The 20,445-nt window shown below is 47.2% G+C and overlaps 2 protein-coding genes across 4 annotated transcripts in view; both read right to left on the minus strand.

Moving 5' to 3' along the window:
- The window catches only part of PDE4C (phosphodiesterase 4C), a 63,964-nt gene extending 52,765 nt beyond the window's left edge, over positions 1-11,199 (minus strand). The window contains exons 1-3 of one of the 2 annotated variants that reach the window (XM_074302534.1): positions 10,830-11,199; positions 9,854-9,903; positions 3,033-3,253 (exon numbers count right to left, since the gene is read on the minus strand). In XM_074302534.1, the coding sequence (XP_074158635.1) occupies positions 3,033-3,253; positions 9,854-9,895 (263 nt within the window). In that variant the 5' untranslated portion in view covers positions 9,896-9,903; positions 10,830-11,199. Of the gene's footprint in view, positions 1-1,030; positions 1,546-3,032; positions 3,254-9,853; positions 9,904-10,829 lie in introns of those variants that run through there. The other variant, XM_074302541.1, reaches the window with a different exon arrangement.
- Positions 11,200-13,971: 2,772 nt separating this feature from the next.
- Positions 13,972-20,035, minus strand: CIST1 (colon, intestine and stomach enriched 1). Of its 2 annotated transcripts, XM_074302567.1 has the most exons (4): positions 19,895-20,035; positions 15,266-15,880; positions 14,783-14,922; positions 13,972-14,143 (listed from the first exon to the last, which is right to left on the minus strand). In XM_074302567.1, exons 1-4 carry the CDS (start codon positions 19,956-19,958, stop codon positions 14,096-14,098), a joined length of 867 nt encoding a protein of 288 aa, XP_074158668.1. In that variant the 5' UTR covers positions 19,959-20,035; the 3' UTR covers positions 13,972-14,095. The 2 variants fall into 2 exon arrangements, with proteins under 2 accessions (XP_074158668.1, XP_074158673.1); XM_074302572.1 differs by lacking the exon at positions 15,266-15,880 and having other exon boundaries at positions 19,895-20,034.
- Between the last annotated feature and the right edge of the window lie 410 nt (positions 20,036-20,445).

A 20,445-nucleotide genomic window follows, 5' to 3' on the forward strand; every position in this document is an offset into this window, starting at 1 on the left:
ACCTAACCTTTTGGGTATCTCAGATTCTTAATTTGTAAAACTAAGGATAATAATCCCTATAGAATCTATTTCAAAGATGGTTGTAAAATCTCAAATGGAATAATGTAGGTAAGGGGTAAGATTTTCATTGGTATAAGTGGTTTCTCAAATGAAAAAAACAAACTTCTTTTTACCAATGTAGATCAGTACCTTCTCTGCAAACCCTTGAAAGAAACCAGAGCACCCAGAGGTCAGTGGACTTGCTCAGTCCACAGAGTATGCCTCAGAGATAGGGGCTTGCACTTGAATCTTCTCCGCTGGGAAACTCAGCTTTCTCCACATTACCCGCACTGCCTCTCTCAATCTATGGAAAAAGGGGCTGCGAAATCTCTAGTTTTATATGAATGTTAGTATTATCTCACGTTCCTTTCTCTCTGTGTGCCTCTTCTTTCTCAGCAGGCTCTCTCTTTTTCAATAGCTCTTTCCCTTTCTGTTTTCTCTTCTCCCTCCTCTTTTGTATGTTTATGTTGTGTATCTCAGTATTCTACCCCCTTTACTCATTTACACAAAACAACATACAGAGTAATTTTACCTTCTCCTTTTTCTTTCCCTGTCTTTGAAGCAACCAGGTTTTCTATATCCATACACACCTATTTATATATGTAGAGACACATGTGGAGACTCGGGCTTACAAAGTCCGTACCCCGTACAATGTACTGTGTACTATACTAAATACCCACAGTCTCTCTTTTTCTCTCTCCCACTCCTCTCAGACACTCCCCCCTTCACACAAGGTCACACAAGGACACATACAATCCCAGGGCTTCACCGAGTTATTCAGTGAATACTGTCCTGTTACCGGCCCAGCAGGCAGCAGACCCTCAGATCGAAAGAACCAAGGCTGGAGCTCTTTCCCAACCCGCTTGATTCCTCCTCTCACCCCCATCAGGGAAAAACCCGGAGTCGCTTTCGCGAGCTGATGACTGGCGGGATGGGGTTAGGGACGGCGACCTCTGCGCGGGTCCGGGCCTCCCCTCGCCGCTTCACCTACCGCTTCTGGAAGGAGGAGGGCCACGAACCGCGGGACTGCCGGAGGCCGGGGCGGGAGCTCCGACTCGAAAGATACTTGTCGGTGTCCGAGTAGAAGCGCTGCTGGATGCGGATGCGAGTCCGAGGCTGCCGCCACAGGTGCTTGGGGGGCCTGGCGGAGCCGGCGCCCTCCCGGCTGAGAGCCCGGCACATCCTCATCGTCTCGGTCGCCTCCGCAGCCGCATCCTCCTCATAGAGGCCGCCGCCTCCCGAGCTCTCCATGCCGAATCCGCCAGTTCCCGGCGTCTTAGATACCGGCTCGCACTTCCGCACCCCCGAGCCGTCAGAGCTGGATGTTCGGTTGCAAACCGACTCACCCTCAAGGCCAGTTCCTCCCGCGGCTCACGCTCCAGGGAACTGTCCCTCGAGTGGGGGCTGAATTCTCGCACCGTTGGCGGGTAGGCTCAGGAATCTCTGGGATAAACAGAAAACTGTAACCCCCAACACTGGACTCCTCACAGATGCTAAAGCGCTCCGGGTATCCCCGGGTTGGCTCCCCTCAGTTGGTTGGGCTCCGGGGAGCTGTCTGCTCTTGAGGTGCTGAAGCCATGAGGCTGTCTCTTAGAGAAGGCTCCGATTCCAACCCGGGAAGCTGTCCTCCTGAAGATGCAGAATCCCGCCCCTCCTCTCCTTTCCTCCCTCCCCCACTTCGTTCGCTGTCCGGGTCTGGGATGGGGGTGGGGGCGGTGGGCAAAGGGCTCAGTTCCGGGTTCCGGGCGCCGCTGGATCTAGCTACGTACTGAGTGGGCCAGCGCTTCTGGGCGGCCTCTCCTAGACCACGACCACTCAATTATAAACTGGGAGGTCAAGTGCCCCGGAAGCGGGGTGGGGGTGGGGAATTGAACCCACCTCCTTGGGCTTTCTCCGTCGGAACTCTACGGAAGGAAGATAAAGGGGATCTCTTCTTCCAAAGCAAGTAGGATGGCTTTTTACTAGGTGCCCAGAGGGCCAGAAATAGAGAGTCCAGAGAGGGCAGGCAGACAAGCTATCAAGGACTGAGTTCCAAGAGGTGGGAAACGCGCCAGCCCTGAGTCCAGTCCCTGCCGAAGGGCCAGTCACCACTTTTATAGCGCTCCCAGACTCCCGTGGCCGTTTAAGGAGAACGAATTTCATTGGCTACGCCAGCACCACTCCACAGCCCCTAGTTAGGGAACTGAGCACGTCCCTCAGTCCCCGTGGCGAGTTTTAGGCACCTCAGAGAAGCTTTCCCACCCCCACCCCGGTGAGGGAGAACAGACCAGGCGTCAAAGCTCCCATGATCGGCTTCCACAGCCATCCCCAGCAGGGAACAACTAAGAGTTTGCTTAGTGTAATACAGAGCAGGTGTCCCGCGTAGAGAGGCAGGCCTCCATCATCTGACTCCAAGGAACTTAGACCCTTAGCGGTAACTGAGAACTGAATGACTAGGCTAGAGGGTCGGGATACATAGATTCAGCCTATGCGGGAAGAGAGCGAGGGCTCCTTAGGGCTCAAGGAGACCCCGCCGAAGGCTGGGATGTAAGGGAGATTTAAGAGGTCGGGGTTTGGAGAGAGGACAAGCAGATTTCACCGGTACAACTTTCATTCCCCTGCAGCCCCCCCCCCCACTCCCGCCCCCAGTCTGCCTTTCCCAAGAGAGCTCTGATCCTATATGTTCGGGAAACCAAAAGTGTCCCTTTACAAATCCAACCAGGTGACACAGATCCTTTTCCAGTGGCACGAGGTAGGGGGCGAGGGGGCGGTGGGAAAAATTTGCACTTTCTACATGGAATTGAGTTAATATTGGACACGGAGGAGTAGGTTTGCTCCTTTTCCAATCAGCTGTTCCTAGCAGCACCCTTACCCCCCATCCTGCCCCACTGCCCTTCATGGCCTGCATAGAGATTGCTCTTGCCCCTCCAGCTTTGTCCCGAGCCTTCCGACTCCTCCCTCAGTCCCCAACTTTGATTTCTCCTCTCCGCACACAAATTCCCTTCTTCCCTTACCTGCTGCTGCCAGTCGAGGGGTGGCCGCGCTCCGGCACTCGCTCCTCGATGCTGAATACGACCCGGGCGCTAGCTTCGGGCTCTAGGGCCCGGGCAGCCTCTCCCACTGGGCCGTGGCGCCACGTGAGCGGCGGCAGCTGCGGGGTCCCGGAGAAGCGCCTGCGGACTGCGCCGCTGCCGAAGGACCCTGCAGGGCTCGATTCAGCTGCCTCTCGGGCTCGCTGCAGAGACAAGGGGAGGCTGGTGGGGCCTGGGCCAAGGTCGGGGGAGGAAGGGCGCTTCTTCCCTCCACCACTCCTCGGTGTCTAGGATATGACTCAGAATGGTGAAGGAGCTGCAGGCTTAAAGAGCAGCACTCTCTGTACGTTCCCCTTTGCTGTCCCCTCAGTCTGCCCCTCTCCCCTAATTCTTTCCTCTCCACTAACGAAGTGGTAGGAGCTTCCCTATGTCCAGCATCCTAGAAGCTGTCCATAGTGCTGAAGCCTTCGACCCTTTGACTATGCAAAGACTTCTCAGAACTGGTCCTTAGAAGAAAGCTAGTCTAAAGGTCGAACTAGAGTGGGACATTTGTTCTGTTGGCCTCCCTCACTTTCTCCAGGGCGAGAGAAAGAGACAGAGACAGAGAAAGAAGCCGAGACAGAGACAGAGACAAAGACAAAATTAGTCATAAAATTTAGACTTGGAAGGGGCAGATACTCTACTGTATCTTATTTTATAGGTGTGGGAACTGAAGTCCAGAGAAGTAAGATGATTTGCCCATGACTTTAAATCTAGGGTTCTTTTCATAACACCAAATTTAAAAACTTAAAACCCCCCAAAAGGTCCATAAGGCCTACATTCTGGTACTGCCTCTAGCTAACTGATCTCTAGTAGGACCCTCCCCAACTCTGTGCTTCAGTTTTCTCTCAACAAAAGATCATTTCACATTCAGTGATCTAGGATTCTTTCCAGATCTGAATCTAATATCATTGCTTATCCTTTACCCATTAATAGGGGAAGATTGGGAGAGGGAAGAAATACCTTCCCTTTTAGGATCGGTATATAAGTGTATGATATCTCAAAGTAATTTCCAGAAACAGGCTGAAGAAGACATATGGGGCAGAGGGTTCCAAAATATCAAAGTTGTAAAAGATCTCATAGGATATTTAATTGAACAGTTCCTGAACTGGAATCGCTTTGCAGCATCCAAAGGGGCTCTACAAATTTCACTTTCCCAGAATGCTCTTGCAGCCCTTCAGTGAGGAAGAGTTTACTAATCCACTTTGAGATAGGTCTAATTCTTAAGTTTTTTTCTTTAGAAGTTGAAAATTTCAAGTGTTTCACCACCACCACCACCCCAACTCAAAATCATTTGTTTCTAGATCTATTTTCTAGGGCTAAGCAAGACTAGTCTGATCTTTTCAAGATAAACATAAATTCAGGTCATGTAGGCAGAATTCTGTTAGACCTATGGGAGGTGGGGCCCACACTCCCATTATCTGGAGAGGAAGCCTCATCTCTGGAGCACTCCTGCCCATCTGTTTGCCAGCCAGCCAGAGAAATCTCCATTTCCTGAGGCCACTCAGTACTGGTGCTAATTAACTCAACTCTTGAAATAAATTGCATTTCAAGTCATGAAGGCTGGAGTGGAAATTCGTGGTAAAAGGAGACAAAGCAGTTTCAGGGAAGAGAAAGGAGGAAAGGGATCTGTGGGTCTACAGGAAGGAAGATTAGTACCCTCCATCCAAAACCTTTCCCCTATCTCAATTCAAAAGCAAAAAAAATTTACCTGCCCCAGATCATATTCACTACTTGGGGAGTAGAGTACCAATTATTCTTTCAAGGGGCAGCAGAGAAAAGTAAATGTATTGAACTGAGAAAGAAGGGTGGGAGGCTCAGAAAAATAAAGGGGAAAGGAGGAAATCTAGGTTGAAGTTGTTAAAAGCAAGGCAGGGAAGAGAGTCAGTCTGAGGGCTAAGCATGTCATAGGCTTTCTATGACTCACTTTCCCCAGACAAAGGATAATGAGCTCCACCAGGGATCTTTTCTCTGGGGAGTGACCCAGAATTGAGGGATAATGAGCTCCACCAGGGATCTTCTCTCTGGGGAGTGACTTTGAACAAATCTCTTCCACTTTCTATGTATCACTTTCCCAAACTGTAAAATGAAGTTGGAATAGATCATCGCTATAGTCCCTCTCAACTTGAATATTTCATGATCTAAGGTCCCTTCTGTTTCTGGTATGTTGTCATTGACATCAATGAAATAGTTTATACATGGAATAAAGGAATCAGGAGGAATTAAAGGATTGCTCTGCCCTAAATTTCCTTTTATCCTGAAATGAGATAATGTTTATAAAACTCTTTGCAGAGCTTAAAATGTTAAATCCAATTCAGTTCATCAAATATTTATTAAATATGTGTAAGGTACTGGTGACACAAGAGGAAAAAAGAGAAACAATCCCTGGCCTCAGGAAGCTTGCATTATACTAGGATTACAACATGAATACCTAGGGTTACAACATGAATACAACTAAATAAAAATGCGCTATTTTCAGAAGTCAGAGGGCCTATAACTTGGGGTATTAGGGAAGGTTTGTCATAGGTGATGAAGCTAAGGGTTTGAGAAGAGGTAAGGGAGGAGGAAAAAATGTCCCAGATATGGGACTCCACTTGAGAAAAATACAGCCAAAGTTGTGTGATTAATAGCTAATTGGTAGTTTGACTGGAACACAGAAAGAGAAGGGAGTAACACTGGGAAGGGAGGTAAGAATCAGATTGTAGGTACAGGGGATCAGAGAGTGGAAGAGTTAAAAATTACTGGAAGATAAGAAACAAGTGCTGGAAAGATGGTAGTGTTAGTAACAAAATAGGGAAATTATGAGGAAGGATACATTTGGGGAAAATTAAGGATATATTAAACAACTACTATGTCCTAGACACTGTACCAGTTTTGAGGATGTAAGTAAAAAGCCTGAAATGATCTGTACTAGCAAAGAACTAAGACAATAGGCACAAATATAAGTATATCTGAAACATAAATATAAACTGGTATATAATATCAAGTAGCTAGGTACATGATAGTTTGAGAGAGAAGACAGTAGAAGCTGGGGATCTTAAAAGAATTTATGTAAAAAATGGTGCCTGAGCTACATCTTAAAGGAAAAGACTGAAGTAAGAAGGCAATGCATTTATGGCATTCAATGGCATGCAAAAGCATCAAGCATAGAGATGGGCTACAGAATATCATTTGAGGAACAGAGAAGGCCAGTTTGGATGGATTCAAAAGGGAGAATAATATCTAATCTAGAAAGTTAAATTTGGGTTGGGTTGTGACAGACTTTAAAAGTTACAGGGAATAGTTTATAATAGGAAGCCACTAGAGTTACTTGAGATCTTTGAGAGAAGGGATCATATTTCATTATGTCCCCGGAACTTTGCACAATATTTGGCACTTTAAGTGCTTCATAAAGACTAGTTGAATCAAGGTGATTCAGGCCAGTTCCAATGGGTCTTGTGATGGAGAGAACCATCCTGCACCCATAGAGAAGACTGTGGGGACAGAGTATAGATCCCAGCATAATATTTTCACTTTTTTTGTTGTTTGCATTTTATTTTCTTTCTCATTTTTTCCCTTTTTGATCTGATTTTTTTCTTGTGCAGCATGATAATTGTGGAGATATGTATAGAATTGCACATGTTTAACATATATTGGATTATTTACCATCTAAGTGAGCATGTGGGAGGAAGGGAAGAAGAAAAATTTGGAACATGAGATTTTGCAAGGATAAATGTTGGAAACTATGCATGTGTTTTGAAAATAAAAAAACTTCATGAAAAATAAAGACTAGTTGACTCTTTAAAGTATTGATGTCAAAGTCAAATAGAAATAGATCTTTGCAGATGGCATATTGACTTTGAAAACTACAAATGTGTTTATTGTATTTGTATTAGGTTAAACATTTCCAATTACATTTTAAAGAGGTTTTGGCTGCACTTGGGAATTTTTCAGCCATGGGTCCATGAGTCTCAAGTCTGACACTTCTGTTTCAAAATATTCAAGCTGAAATGTTCAATAGGCAACTGGTGGTGTGGACCTGAAATTCAGGGGAAAGACTGGGATTGGATTAATAACTGTGAATCTTTTGCATAGATATGATAGTTAAGTTCATGGAAGCTGAGTATGTTATCAAGAGAGTAGAGAGGAAGAAAATGCCCAGATCCTATGCCCTGTTCTTTAAACTGATCTTGAAGTTCATTCTTGTCATCTTCTGGATGTGTTTCAGTTTAGCAGTGTACTTAAAATGTGGCACCCCAAAAGAGGCAATACTTGGAGCAGGAGTTGACCAGGGCAGGGCACAAAAGAACACATACTTGCTTCCTTCTGGAAAGCTTCCTACTGTTTCTCTGTAGTCCAATTAGCCTCTCGCTGTGACACTTTGTTGATTTTATTTAAGCTTTCAGTTCACCTGAATTCTCTTTTTTCTCAGACAAATTATCTAGTCATGATTCTCCCATCCTATACTTTAGAAATTAATTTTTGTGTCTCAGATGCTTAACCTTATGCTTACCCTATGAGATTTTACTGGATCATGCATGGATAAATGTTGCCACAATTAACTATCTCCAGACAACCATAATTTCTTTGGCTCTAATGGGTCTTGGAACTCCAAACCTATTCAACCCACTCACTACTAAACTAAGGAAGTGGCAAAAAGCCCCAAGCTTGAAAAGGAGAGCAAAGAGAGCCCTTCCATCTACCAAGACTGTCTGGACCCTCTGATTCTCACAACTCCCGGAGGTAAGGGAAATCTGACTCCTCTCTAAATTCCATGGCTTTCTGGTCTTTTGAAAAATAGGTTAAGACCTCAGAAGTGAAAAGGTAATTGGACTGTAGAATGATAGCTCTGGATAGACCCTCTGAACACAGACTATCAAGAACAGAGAATGTCAGATTTGGGGAAATTCTTACAAAAGAGAATATTAGAGCTGGGAGGGACTTTAGAGCATAAAATATCAGAGCTGGGAGAGCCTTTAGAGAATAGAGATGTCAGAACTAGAAGAGATTTTTAACTCCTGCATTTTTACATGGAAGAAACTGAGGTCCAACTAGAAAGTTAATTTTTCAGTGTGGCAGAAAATCTATAAGCTCTCTCATCTCAGTCCCAGACAGTCTCTACAATCAGCTCTGCTGTTTTGGGAGGTGGTGGAAGGGGATAGGAAAGTGGATAAAAGGCAGAGAGAAAAAAGACATTTATTATGGAATATGTCATGCCCTTTATTCACAAGATGGTTCTCTGGGTCCTGTCCTTTCTCCCTTTCCACATGCCAAGTCTGTAGTGATGACTGTTAAGGGAATTTTACCACCCTATGGGCCCCTGACAGGACCACCTACCAGCCTGGGGAAAGATAGAGCTTCTGAATTTCATCTTCCAAGCTGAAGTTCTGCCTGGGGCCTCAAAATGTGGCCTAGGGCCACACTTTTCCAGACTCCAAGGATGGCTCTTTTCCGAACTTGCCTGGATCAGTAGTCCAAGGCACTAGGTGGTGCCATAGATAGAGCTCTGGTGTTTCATTCAGGAAGACCTGAGTTTCAGACATGTATCAGCTATGTGCCCCTGGATAAATGACCTAATCTCAGCTTCTTCAACTGTAAAATGAAGATAACAATATATCTCATATGCTTAGCACAGGGCCTGGCACATAATAGGTGCTATACAAATCTTTATTATAGGCTCCTACTATAGACTTGTTTTGGCTCTACTCTCCCTGTTTTGTCCTTTTCAGATTTCAGCATCTTGTTTTTCACCCTATTCCTAGTACCTAGTAGGTAGTAGAAAGAGTTATAGAGAAAGAAGAAAAGAGGGAGAGGAAGGAGGGAGAGAAAGAGGGGAGTTAGAAAAACAGAAAGAGGCAGAACAGGAGCAAGAGGGAAAGAATGGAAGGGGGAGAGAAAAGAAGAGAGGAGAGGGAAATAAAGAAGAGAGAGAGAAGGCAGGGAGTAGGGAAGAAAGGAGAGGAGGGAAGGAGAGACAGGGAGAGTAGGGGAAGAGGAAGAAGGAAGGAAAAGAGAGGGAGGAGGGAGAAAGGTGGAAGAGAGGGAAAGGGAAAGAAGGAGGTGAGGGAAGGTAGGGAGAAGAAAGAGAAAGAATAGAAGGGAAGAAGAGAGGGTGGGGGAAGGGAAGAGAGAGAAAGAGAGGAGAGAGGAGAGAAAGAGGAGAAAAAGAGGAGGAAAAGAGGAGAGAGAGAGAAAGAGAGAGAGAGAGAGAGAGAGAGAGAGAGAGAGAGAGAGAGAGAGAGAGAGAGAGAGAGAGGAGAAAGGAAAGAGGAAAAAAGAAAAAAAAAGAATAGAAAGAAGAGGGAGAATGGAGAGAGAAAATAAAAAGAGTGATGCGAAAAGACAGGAAGAAGAAAGTGGATTGAGATGATGGGGAGAATGATCAGGAAGAAGGGGAGAAAGAAAAAGGAGGGGGAAGGACAAAGAGAAGGGGGGAAAGACACAGGCAAGTGAGAAAGAGGAGGAAGGAGAAGAGGGAGAAGAAGGTGAGCAGGAGCGGGGTCCAGTTAGGCTTGGGACTCACTTCCCTTCCTCCTCGACTGCCCAGTGTCTGTTTAGCTTCAGCCAGAGGCCACGCACTGCCCTTTACCCCGCTCCTTCCGCTGGCCAGTCACTGACCAGCCGCCGCCAGGACGCTGCCTGAAAACCTGTTGCTGCTACTCAGAGGCCGCCCCTCGGTCGCCCCGCTCGGCCCTCCCGCCAGCCCCGCCCCTCGGGCCAGACTGGGACGCAGCGCTTCGGGGCAGGGGGGGGGGTGCGTCCCATCAGGGTTCAGGTCCTCTCACCTCGTTAGGCAGGAAGGACGCCGAGGTTCGGCTCCGCCTCATGGCTGGGCCTGGATTAGGGAGAGAAAGGACCCGTGAGATCCTCCCCAAATCCCCTGTGGGGCCTGAGGGGTTCCCCAGACTGGCCGCACACCTTGCAGCACAACACCGCGCGGCGTACGGGGACACGCCCAGGGGCACTTCCACAAGCCGCACAGTTTGCCCCCATTCACACAAAGTCCAGCACCCGGGAGCACTTAGTACCCGCCTTATCTAGCGAGGTATATTTTATAGCCCGAACCTCACACACACACACCTTATAAACACAGTGAGTGCCAAAGGCAAATGCGTCTCAGAGACACACAGTGTGTCCCTCACCGGAAAACATGGTGGACTTTCCGAGCCGCCCCAGTTCCAGCATCTACATTATGAACCGTGTGAGCTCTTAAACGTCTACTACTCTACTGAGCAAGAACACATCACAGTTTGTACCCAGAGTTACACAATCTAAGTCAGAGACGCAGAGTATGCACTATGGGGCCCAAAATATAAAAAGGGGGGAGCATTTAGAAAGCCTCTTACAAATCCAGAGCAAACGCACACACACACACACACACACACACACACACACACACACACACACACACCATAGCCCCCAACCAACCTCATGAAGTAGGAAGTACAACTCTCCCTTTTTCAACCCCCATAACAGCTGGTTTCCATCACCAACAGAGTTGAGCTAAGGAGCCCCCAAAGAGGGACAGAGCCCCTTCCCTTCCCATAAATAAATGTGAGAGGGATCCTGTGGAGAATGTCACTATTGTCTGCTTTTCCCACTTCTATCTCCAGAGACCCAGCAAGATCCTGAATGGAGGACCGGGTCCCCAAGAGAGCATCGGCTCTCTCCTCCCCCTCCTATTTCCATGAATGCCCCTGCTCTCCCTGAATCGGATCTACCTGGGTCCAGTAGAGATGGACGGAACCCTTCCTTCCTTACCTGTTTAAACAGATGCTTTCAAGCCTCTCCTTCCCTCCTCAGAGGCAAGCAGTTAAGTGACACTGTTCTGTGCCCTGCTCCGGTCCAGGGCCAGGAATCTTCTCTGTATATATAACCGGGGGCCAAGTTTAGATTGCGAGTTAAACACACATCGAAGAGAATGTAAGGCACTGGCCAGGAGGAGCTCAGCAAGGGGCCGGGAGCCCAGTCCCAGTCTTCTTGGTGGGATTAAGGGAGCTTAGTTCTTGGCAATTACTTCCTCTCTTCATTCTGTCCCCCAACTCCCCAGACCTTGCACAGCTAAGATCTGGCTCTGATGGAGTTGCCTTGGGCTCTTCAGGTTAGAGGCACCCTCCCTCAGGGGTTCCCTACCTTTTGCTTCCTGACACAGGTATGGGGAGGTAGGAAAAAGGTGGCCTCGTTGGGTAGGTTAAGGCCAGGAGCCAGACTGTGTGTACAGGAATCCTCTGAGGGGAGGCAGTCAGGAAGAATGAGCTCTGGCCAGCCAGGCTCCCCCCACCCCCCACCTTCCACACTGCCCCTTAACCTTCTGTGTGCTGGATCCCTGGAGCCTCCACCTCCACCCTCCTCTGAGGTCTCTGGATGATTTGGGCCAGTGAGCTGGCAGGGGCCAGAGACCCAGAGCGTGACTGTGTGTGTGTGAATGTTCCCAGCAAGGGAAGGAGAGTGGGAATAGAGGGGGCGGGGGAGAAAAATGTGACATTCTGGAGTGAGGGACTAGGACTTTGAGTATACAAGAAGGAAGTGATGATAGATTGTTTATAGAATTCGGGATTTAGAGCTGGGAGAGCATTCAGAGGCCATCTAGTCCTCCTAATACAGAGGTGGAAATTGAGGCCCAAGGCCAGAGAGGTAGTAAATGGCAGGACCTTTAAATTGAGATCCTCTGACTCCAAGTAACTAAACTCTCCACTGATCTTCACTATCTCTTGTGCCAAGTCAACAAGCATTCTTGATATCTGTGAGTCACGTTGATTAACTTCATCCCAAGAGGAGGGCAGCTAGGTGGTACAGTAGATAGGATGATGGGTCTGGAACCAGGAAGACTTGAGTTCAAATTGTCCTCATATAGTTACTAGCTTTGTGACATTGATGCTGTTTGCCTCAGTTTCCCCAGCTGTAAAACGGGGCTAATAACAGCACCCACCTTATATTATGTGCCTCAAAGGGGAGTATTTGTAAAAGTGATTATTAGTACATAGCTTGGTAGTTAGTAGGTTCTATATAAATATTTAATCCCCTCCCTTTCTCCCATTCCCTCAGGGAAATTTTCAAGCCAGAAGGGATTGTTTGTATTCTAACTTCTTTCATTATAGAGTTGAGAAAATAGAGGCAGGATTCAAAGCCAAGTCCTTTGAGACCAATTCCAAATCCACTGCACCTCCCTCTCTGCCCTTTCTGATGCTTAGCTCAGTGCCCAGAGCATATGGGAAGAACTGATGGAGTGCCCTGAATTAAGAGAATGAGTTTACCTGCCTGAATTCTGACCCTTTGGGGAGGGAGGACAGGCAATCCCCAAAGAGAAGATCACTGGCCTCCGTCCAGAGAGGAAGGGTGAGGGAAGCATCTTCAGGAAGTCCAGCTGCTCCATGGGATGGGGGCTGGGGATGGAGGGGAGACAAAGAGTCATACCTGAAGCCAAGATTCTCTCTGGGATCAGTCAATTCCTTTGACAGAGGAAGTGGTAGGGGTGGCACCTGACCCAGTGCCAAGGAGAAAGGGACAGACTGGAGGGGGGAGGTTCTCAGACCTTTCTGGCCCCTGCCTTTCCCGAAGCTGTTGGTTAATATTTTACCTGGGTCAGTCCCTCCAGGCTCCTTCCAAGCCAGCTTCCCCCTCCCCCAGCCACTCGATGACCGAGGGTAACCTCAGCTGGCCCTAAACCTCAGCCTCTGCACACTGTGGGTATCAATCTAAAGGCCCAAAGAGTGGAGGAAAGCCCAAGTAGGGAAGGAACCAACGGGGTCATTACAATTCCCTCCCAAAACTCCTAGATTTCTACTGAATTCTAAAATTCAGTCCAAGCCCTCCAGTCTTATCAGACTTATGGGGCTGTTAGTGTATCCTTAGCCAGAAGCAGGTCAGATTCAGAAGCAAGAACCAATCAAAATAAGCCGTTCTCTTTTTTCTTCTTAGACCCCTGCCAGTCCTCTGAACACTAACATATGGTTCTGATTCTGGGCTTCAGAACTGTTCCCTTCCTTGTAGGAATAAGTTTAAGGGTCTGAACCCTGGCTTTGCCCCTTACCTCGCTGTGGGACTTAGGGTAAGATATTTTCTACTATTTCCCAAACAGTTAAATGAGAGGGAAGAGAGCCAGTAGGGTTTGAAAATGGAGCTCCACGGAGGAAAGCTTAAACTGGAAGCTGAATTTCCCAGAAAGTCATTTTACAGATGAGTAATCTTGAAAAATGGAAATGATAGCATTCACCTCAGATGTTGTGAGGATTGAAGGAGATAGTATATATAATGTGTTTTGCATAACTAAATGTGTTCAATAAATACTAGTCATAATCAAAATTCTCCTCCTCCTCCTTCTCCTCCTCTTCTTCTTCTTCTTCTTCTTCTTCTTCTTCTTCTTCTTCTTCTTCTTCTTCTTCTTCTTCTTCTTCTTCTTCTTCTTCTTCTTCTTCTTCTTCTTCTTTTTCTTGTTATTATTATTATTACTAATTATGGTAAAGAGTAGAAGAACCTCCCCCAGGGTCACATTGCTAGTCAGGGGCAGAGCAAAAATTCAAATCCAGATTTTCCTGAATATAAATTGTTCTTTTTTTTATTTATTTTTTCTAACACACTAAATTACCTCTTGGTCTCTAGGACCAAGAGTAAAATGATGGCTTCTCTGAGAATAAGAGGAAGTCCAAAGGACACAACTCAACACTATTATAGCTTCTTGATCTGAAGTCCTGCCCCCTAGAGGAGAGAGTACCCATCAGAGTGAGGAGGACTAGCCCATTTCTTGATTTGGGGATGTTCAGGTCAAATAATAGCATTTATATAGTGCTTTCAAGTTTACAAAGCACTGAATGTTATTTCATTTCATCAAAAGTCAAAAGTGAGGGTCCCAACTTTAACAGTAGAGATATGTATAGAGTTAAAGGATCCAGGATGAGCCTCTGTCTCATTTCCATCTTCATTTTATTGAATGACAGACACCAGTATCCTTTTGGAAGGGGGAGAGGTCATGGGTGAGCAGGAACTGTGCCAATAGCCCCTCAGAAGCCTTCCCCCACTGCCATCTGTGGTCACTGAGGGGTCAGTCTAGCAAAGGGTGCCTCCTCTCGAACAGTTTCCTGGAAAAAAATAAACAGGAGTCATTCAGGCAGGAGCTGCCCCTTTGGGGTAAGGAAAAGACAAAAAAACTGATTTGGAGGTTCCTTGAGCTACCAATGCCTCGGGCCAGACAGTCTCAATCTATTCCTGGGACAATTCTCCCAGCTTGAGCTGGTAGCCATAGGGGAGGACAAAATGAGGGAGGAATGAGGGCAAGAAACAAGGGGAAAAAGAAAGGTGGAGGGGGGGAAGGAGGGAGAGAAGGATAAGAAGAGAAAGAGGAAGAGAGAGGAGGGGGAGGGGGGAAAGGAGGAAGAGAAAGGAGAGAGAGAAGGGTAGGAAGAGAAATGTGTGATGGAAGGGGAAGGGAGAAGAGGAAAAGAAAGGATGGAGAGAAAAGAGGGAGAGAAGGGGAGGGAGAAAAGGAGGAAGGAGAGGGGAAATAGAGAAAAAGGAAAGGAAAGGAAAGGAAGAAAAAAGGGAGGGAAAGGAGAAGAGAGAAAAGGAGGAGGGAGAGAAGGAGTTAGAGAAAGAGGGAGAGAAAAGAGAAGGAAGAGAAAAATGGAGGGGAAAGGAAGAAAAGGGGGGAGGAAGGAAGGGAGGGAAGGAGGCAAAAGGGCTCATGGGACAGGAATCAGGGTGATCTCAGAGGCAGAGACCATGGGTAACTCATCCATCTTCTCAAAGCCATTTATGTTCTTCCTGAAGCATTTCACAGCCACCATCACCAAGCCCAGGACCAGAATAGACACGAAAAGGCAGACCACAATCACCACACCAGGATTTCGCTGGGTCTCCCCTGGGGGTGGGAAGGGAAATTCCCAGTCAGGCTCTTCTCCCCACATCAATGTCTTTCCCTCCCTTCTCCCTCCCCCCCCCCACCTCCCAACTGCTGCTGTCCTTGCAAGGCCCCTTGAGTAAGGTAAAGGGAAGGATGCTTAAGCAGAGATGGGAACTTTGGATTCTGACCCATACCTTCATCTCTCCTTTGGTTGCCATCCTTCCCAGCTGAACTAGCTTTTACCCTGGCTGCCCTGACACCTTCCTGAGTTCCCACAAGGTGGCAGCGCCGCCTGGTGCCCTTTCAGATAATGACCAGCCTCTCTGGTCTTAATCTGACCCCAACAGGACTTAGTCCTCACCTGTACTGGCACTGATCCCCAGAATGGTGGACCCCTTAGCTGGGGTTGCCATACTCGTAACAGCTGATGGAGCTCCAAAGGAAGTGCTGGGGTTTGGGGAAGAGCCTTTAAAGGGAGTTGAGGACCAGCTTGTGTGGGAGGGGGAAGTAGAGGAGAAGCCACTTTGGGAGGGGGGAGTGGAAGAGGACCTACTGTGGGAAATGGGAGTGGAGGAGGAGCTATTGTGGGAGATGGGAGTGGAGGAGGAGCTATTGTGGGAGATGGGAGTGGAGGAGGAGCTATTGTGGGAGATGGGAGTGGAGGAGAAGCTATTGTGGGAGGGGGGAGTGGAAGAGGAGCTATTGTGGGAGGAGGGAGTGGAGAAGGAGCTACTGTGGGAGGTGAGAGTGGAAGAGGAGCCACTGTGGGAGGAGAGAGTGGAGGAAAAGCCACTGTGGGAGGAGAGAGTGGAGGAGAAGCCACTGTGGGAGGAGGGAGTGGAGGAGGAGCTACTGTGGGAGGAGAGAGTGGAGGAGGAGCCACTGTGGGAGGAGAGAGTGGAGGAGGAGCTACTGTGAGAGGTGGGAGTGTAGGGGGATTCACCGTGGGAGGAAGAGATCTTGGAAGATTTATTCCCTAAAGAAAAGATGGAGAAAATCTACTAAATCCTCATAGGTTAGAAATTTTTCTTCCCTCTCTCCAGTCCTTTCCCACCCCCACCCCCACCCCAAAAAAACACACTTCCAGGTTACTTCTCCATTAACCCTTTAAAAATAGAATTCCTGTCCTAGAAGATGGTTTAACTTTCTGGATCCCTGGTCAAGATTCACTCTATTCAGGGCAAAGTTGGTAGTATAACTGAGTGATGATGGAAGGCTTCCTTCTAATCCTTCTCAAAGTTCTTGTCTAGCTTGTCATGGTGACCCAACAAGTCCTGTAGTTCTCAGAATCCAAAAGCCATAGAATGTCAGAGCTGGAAGGGCCCTTACAATCCAGATATCAGTACTGGGAGGGTCATTAGAACATAGAGTAATAAGAGGGACCTTAGAACACAGGATGTAAAGGCTGGGAGGGTCCTGAACCCAGGAGGTAAGAGCTGGGAGGGCCCTAAGAACCCAGGAGGTCAGAGATGGGAGGGCCCTTAGAACCCAGGAGATCAGAGCTGGAAGGGCCCTTAGAACCCAGGAGGTCAGAGCTGGGAGGGCCCTTAGAACCCAGGAGGTCAGAGCTGGGAGGGCCCTTAGAACCCAGGAGGTCAGAGCTGGGAGAGCCCTTAGGACCCAGGAGGTCAGAGCTGGGAGGGCCCTTAGAACCCAGGAGGTCAGAGCTGGGAGAGCCCTTAGAACCCAGGAGGTCAGAGCTGGGAGAGCCCTTAGAACCCAGGAGGTCAGAGCTGGGAGGGCCCTTAGAACCCAGGAGGTCAGAGCTGGGAGAGCCCTTAGAACCCAGGAGGTCAGAGCTGGGAGAGCCCTTAGAACCCAGGAGGTCAGAGATAGGAGGGCCCTTAGGACACAAGATATCAGGGCTGGGAGAGCTTTTTAGAACCCAGGATATCAGAGCTGGGGAGCCCCTTAGAACACAGGGTGTAAGAGCTAAGAGGCCCTGAGAACAGCATCAAGGAAGAAAAGGGTCTTAAATTCACCTGAGTCACAGGGTAGGGCTTCTACCACCCTACCATAAAGGGAAGCCCTGAGCAGTCAGGAGTGAAAGGGACAGCAGTTTTGGCCAACTACTATTTTGTGGTTGACTGGTCTCTTCTTTCATCCCTACCCACCCTGTTAGGGAACTCCACAGGTGGACCTGCCCCAGGGTGTGGGTGAGTAAATATTTCTTTATCTAATTAAATCCAGCTACTTTCTCTCTCTAGCTCTGGTGAACTCCCCAGACACTATTTTGCTCCCAGACCTTTGGATGCCCAGCCTGGCCAGGTGTGCCTTCCAAGGGCTAATAAATAGCAAGCTAGTATGTTTAGGGCACTTTAAAGTTTGCAAAGCACTTAACAAAAATATGACTTTATCTTGACACCTACAATCACCCAGGGAGGTAGGTGTTATTTTTTCATTTAAGGGCAAAGTGAGGCAGGCGGAAGTTAATGGATTTGTCCAAGATCACACATATATGGAAAATGTCTTCAGACAGGATTTAATCTCAGTTCTTCCTGAATCCAAGCTCAGTGCTGTATCCCTGAAACACCTAAGTTTCAAAAATCTGGCTGAGACTGTATGATTTTCTTGAATTATCGGAGGGATTCTGCTTCTCCTCCCCATCAATCTTCTCTCTTTCTTCCCTTGTCCCTTAACTATTGTACCTCCTAATGCCTGATATAGCTGACAGACCTCTGGAATCATATGACTGTCAGGAACAACTGAGAGAACTGAAGTACAGATTTATTTTAGAAAGGAGCAACTGAGACCAAAAACGGGAGATGATTTGTACAACTGAGTTATTTGCTGAGTTGAGACTAGAACCCAGACCTCCTAACCCTCCAAATTCAGGACTCTCTCCATTGGACTACCTGGTATCACCCCCAACTTTCCCTAACTCTCCTAAGTGATTAGGAATATATCTGTAATTAGGAATATATCAGTAACCTATGAATGTCTAAATCTTTCTTAATGGCTGCTGACATTTAATAATAATGAATAATAGCACACACATGAGTGTGTGTGTGTGTGTGTGTGTGTGTGTGTGTGTGTGTGTACAGAGAAAGCAGAACAGAAAGAAAGAAACAGAGAGACAGACAGGCAGAGAGAGAGACAGAGAGAGACAGAGACAGAGAGAGGCAGAGAGAGACAGAGAAACTGCTCTATGTCAGGTACTGTGCTAAACACTTTTACAAATATTATCACTTGATCCTCACAATCCTGGGAGGTGTGTGCTTTGATTATACCCATTTATAAATAAGGAACTGAGAGATTGTGACAGAATTCCTTAGTATGGCATTTCTTGATCTGGAACCTATCTTCCTATTTTAATTTCATGCAATTTCCCCTTATGACTTGGGATTCTGTCTTTATGCAGACAGACCCCACTTCCCCTTTCTCCTCCAACCTGGAACACAATTCTCTTCACCCATTGCAGTCAGGTGGTGCTGTTTACTACGAAGTCATCCCAGATCCCTCTCCCCTAACATCCCACTTTGACTTCCAGTCTCTAGTCAAAGAAGCTCTCTTCCATTTCACCCCTTCCTAAAGCAGTTACTGACTTCCTCCTTTCTCCTTCGTGAACATATCAGTTTATGGATACTTTTGTAAACAGAACTCAGTCTAGGACTAAACATATAAAAATCACTTGAGTTACATTTTATGAAAACCTAACTTAATGGGTAAGTATATGGATCAAGCTTTGCTCTAGAGAAAAGAAAAGAGTCTCCCACATTTGGGGAAGGAGTATAAAGGTAATTTAAGGGCTGTGGATGTGGAATATTCAATATGTTGGTTAACTTTGCTGATCTGTCTTTTTCTTCTTTTTAATTATTTGTTACATGGGACAGCTGGTTGGGCAGTAAGAGATGATGATGATAATGATAATGATAAGGATGATGATGATGTTAATAATGATAATAATTATGATGATGATAGCACCCACTATCCAAGGAATGCCTTGTAACAAAGCCAATAATAACAGTTAGCACTTAAGGTTTACAGTTTGTAAAGTGCTATACAAATATTTCATTTAATCTTCACAATATCTCTGGGAGGTAAATGCTATTATAAATCTCCATTTTACAGATTAGGAAATTGAGGCAAACAGGGTTAAGTGACTTGCCCCAATTCGTATAGGTGGTAAATGTCTAAGGCTGGATTTGAATTCAGGTTCAGTCATGCCCAAATAAAAGTCCAAAGTTCTTGCCATTGTGATACCTAATAGCCTCTCATATTCAAAAAGGAGGGTTTTGTTTTTTTTTTTTTCCTTGCTGAGACAATTGGGGTTAAGTGACTTGCCCAGGATCACACAGCTAGGAAGTGTTAAGTGTCTAAGATCACATTTGAACTCAGGTCCTCCTGACTTCAGGGCTGTTGCTCTATCCACTGTGCTACCTAGCTGCCCCCATGAAGGGTAATAAAAACAAAAAGCCAAAACAGAAAGAAATATTTGATGAATTGGAAGGAAATAAACAGGTCAGTGCTCACCTAACCCTTCCTGGAGAACTGAAAGTTCAGAACATCATAGTAAGCAGAAATAAAAACAAGAAAATGTGATCTAGGAAAGGGGTGAGATAGTCTGGGAGGGCTAATTGCTAGATTCTTTCTAGTTCTAGCAGTCTGAGAGTCTAGAATGACCAAGTCTTGGGGGATGGCCACTTGTCCTGTGCCAGGTAGGATGAAGACAGAAAACGATTTAAATTGCAACTGCCAGGAGTTATTTGATACCGAGCAGCACACTTCCTGGAGTGGGTTCAGGAATAGCCAGTAGACATTTTAAGAAGTCTGCCTGGGGAAAAGAAGAACGAGATAAACTGAATGATTTCTTTAACGTCATTTACATTTTTCTGGGTGTAAGGTATAAGGCGCAGAGTGAGGAGGAGGCGCATCTGGGGCAGGTCGGGTCCGACCCGTACCCTCTCCCCTTCCCCCCTCCCCCTTCTAACTCCTCCAGACTAACCAAGCATTTAGCTAGGAGGGAGTGCCCCCGGTTCCCAGCCTTTACCTCCAACTACCTCCAGCTTCCAGGACAGCAGCAGCAGGACGAAGAGAGGAGACGGGCCCGTCATGGCTAGGAGAAGAGTTCAGCTAGGGGCCCACCTGGGGAAGAACTCGGGGCTGCCAGTTTCGGGCCAGCTGTCCGCCCGTCCGCGACAAGTTCCACTAAGGTGAGTCACTTAGCTCGGGGCTCCAGCACACAGGCAGCTATACAGTCTCAGCCTTCCCCTGGCTTCCCCCGCCCTTGCACACCTGGGGACAGGTGCTGCCCTCCGGTCCTGGGACACTTCGGGATGGGAGTGGGCTATGGACTGAGAGAAGTGGTGGTGGTGGTGGAGTTGGTGCTGGTGTTGTATAGGGGGAAGGGAAGTAGGGAAATGGGGAACCGTCCACCTGGGGAAAGGGTGGAGCCAGAATTTCATACCTACCCAACCTTTCCTAGCTTGGGAGCTCAGCCTGGCCCTCTCAGAAGGAAGGGTGGGACCAATAGCCTTAAAAATTATAGCAACTCCCTAAGGATAACAAAAGGGCTTTCAACACAAGGGCCCTCACCTCCTA

Source organism: Sminthopsis crassicaudata, chromosome 1 (genome assembly GCF_048593235.1).
Source record: "Sminthopsis crassicaudata isolate SCR6 chromosome 1, ASM4859323v1, whole genome shotgun sequence".
NCBI classification, from domain to species: domain Eukaryota; kingdom Metazoa; phylum Chordata; class Mammalia; order Dasyuromorphia; family Dasyuridae; genus Sminthopsis; species Sminthopsis crassicaudata.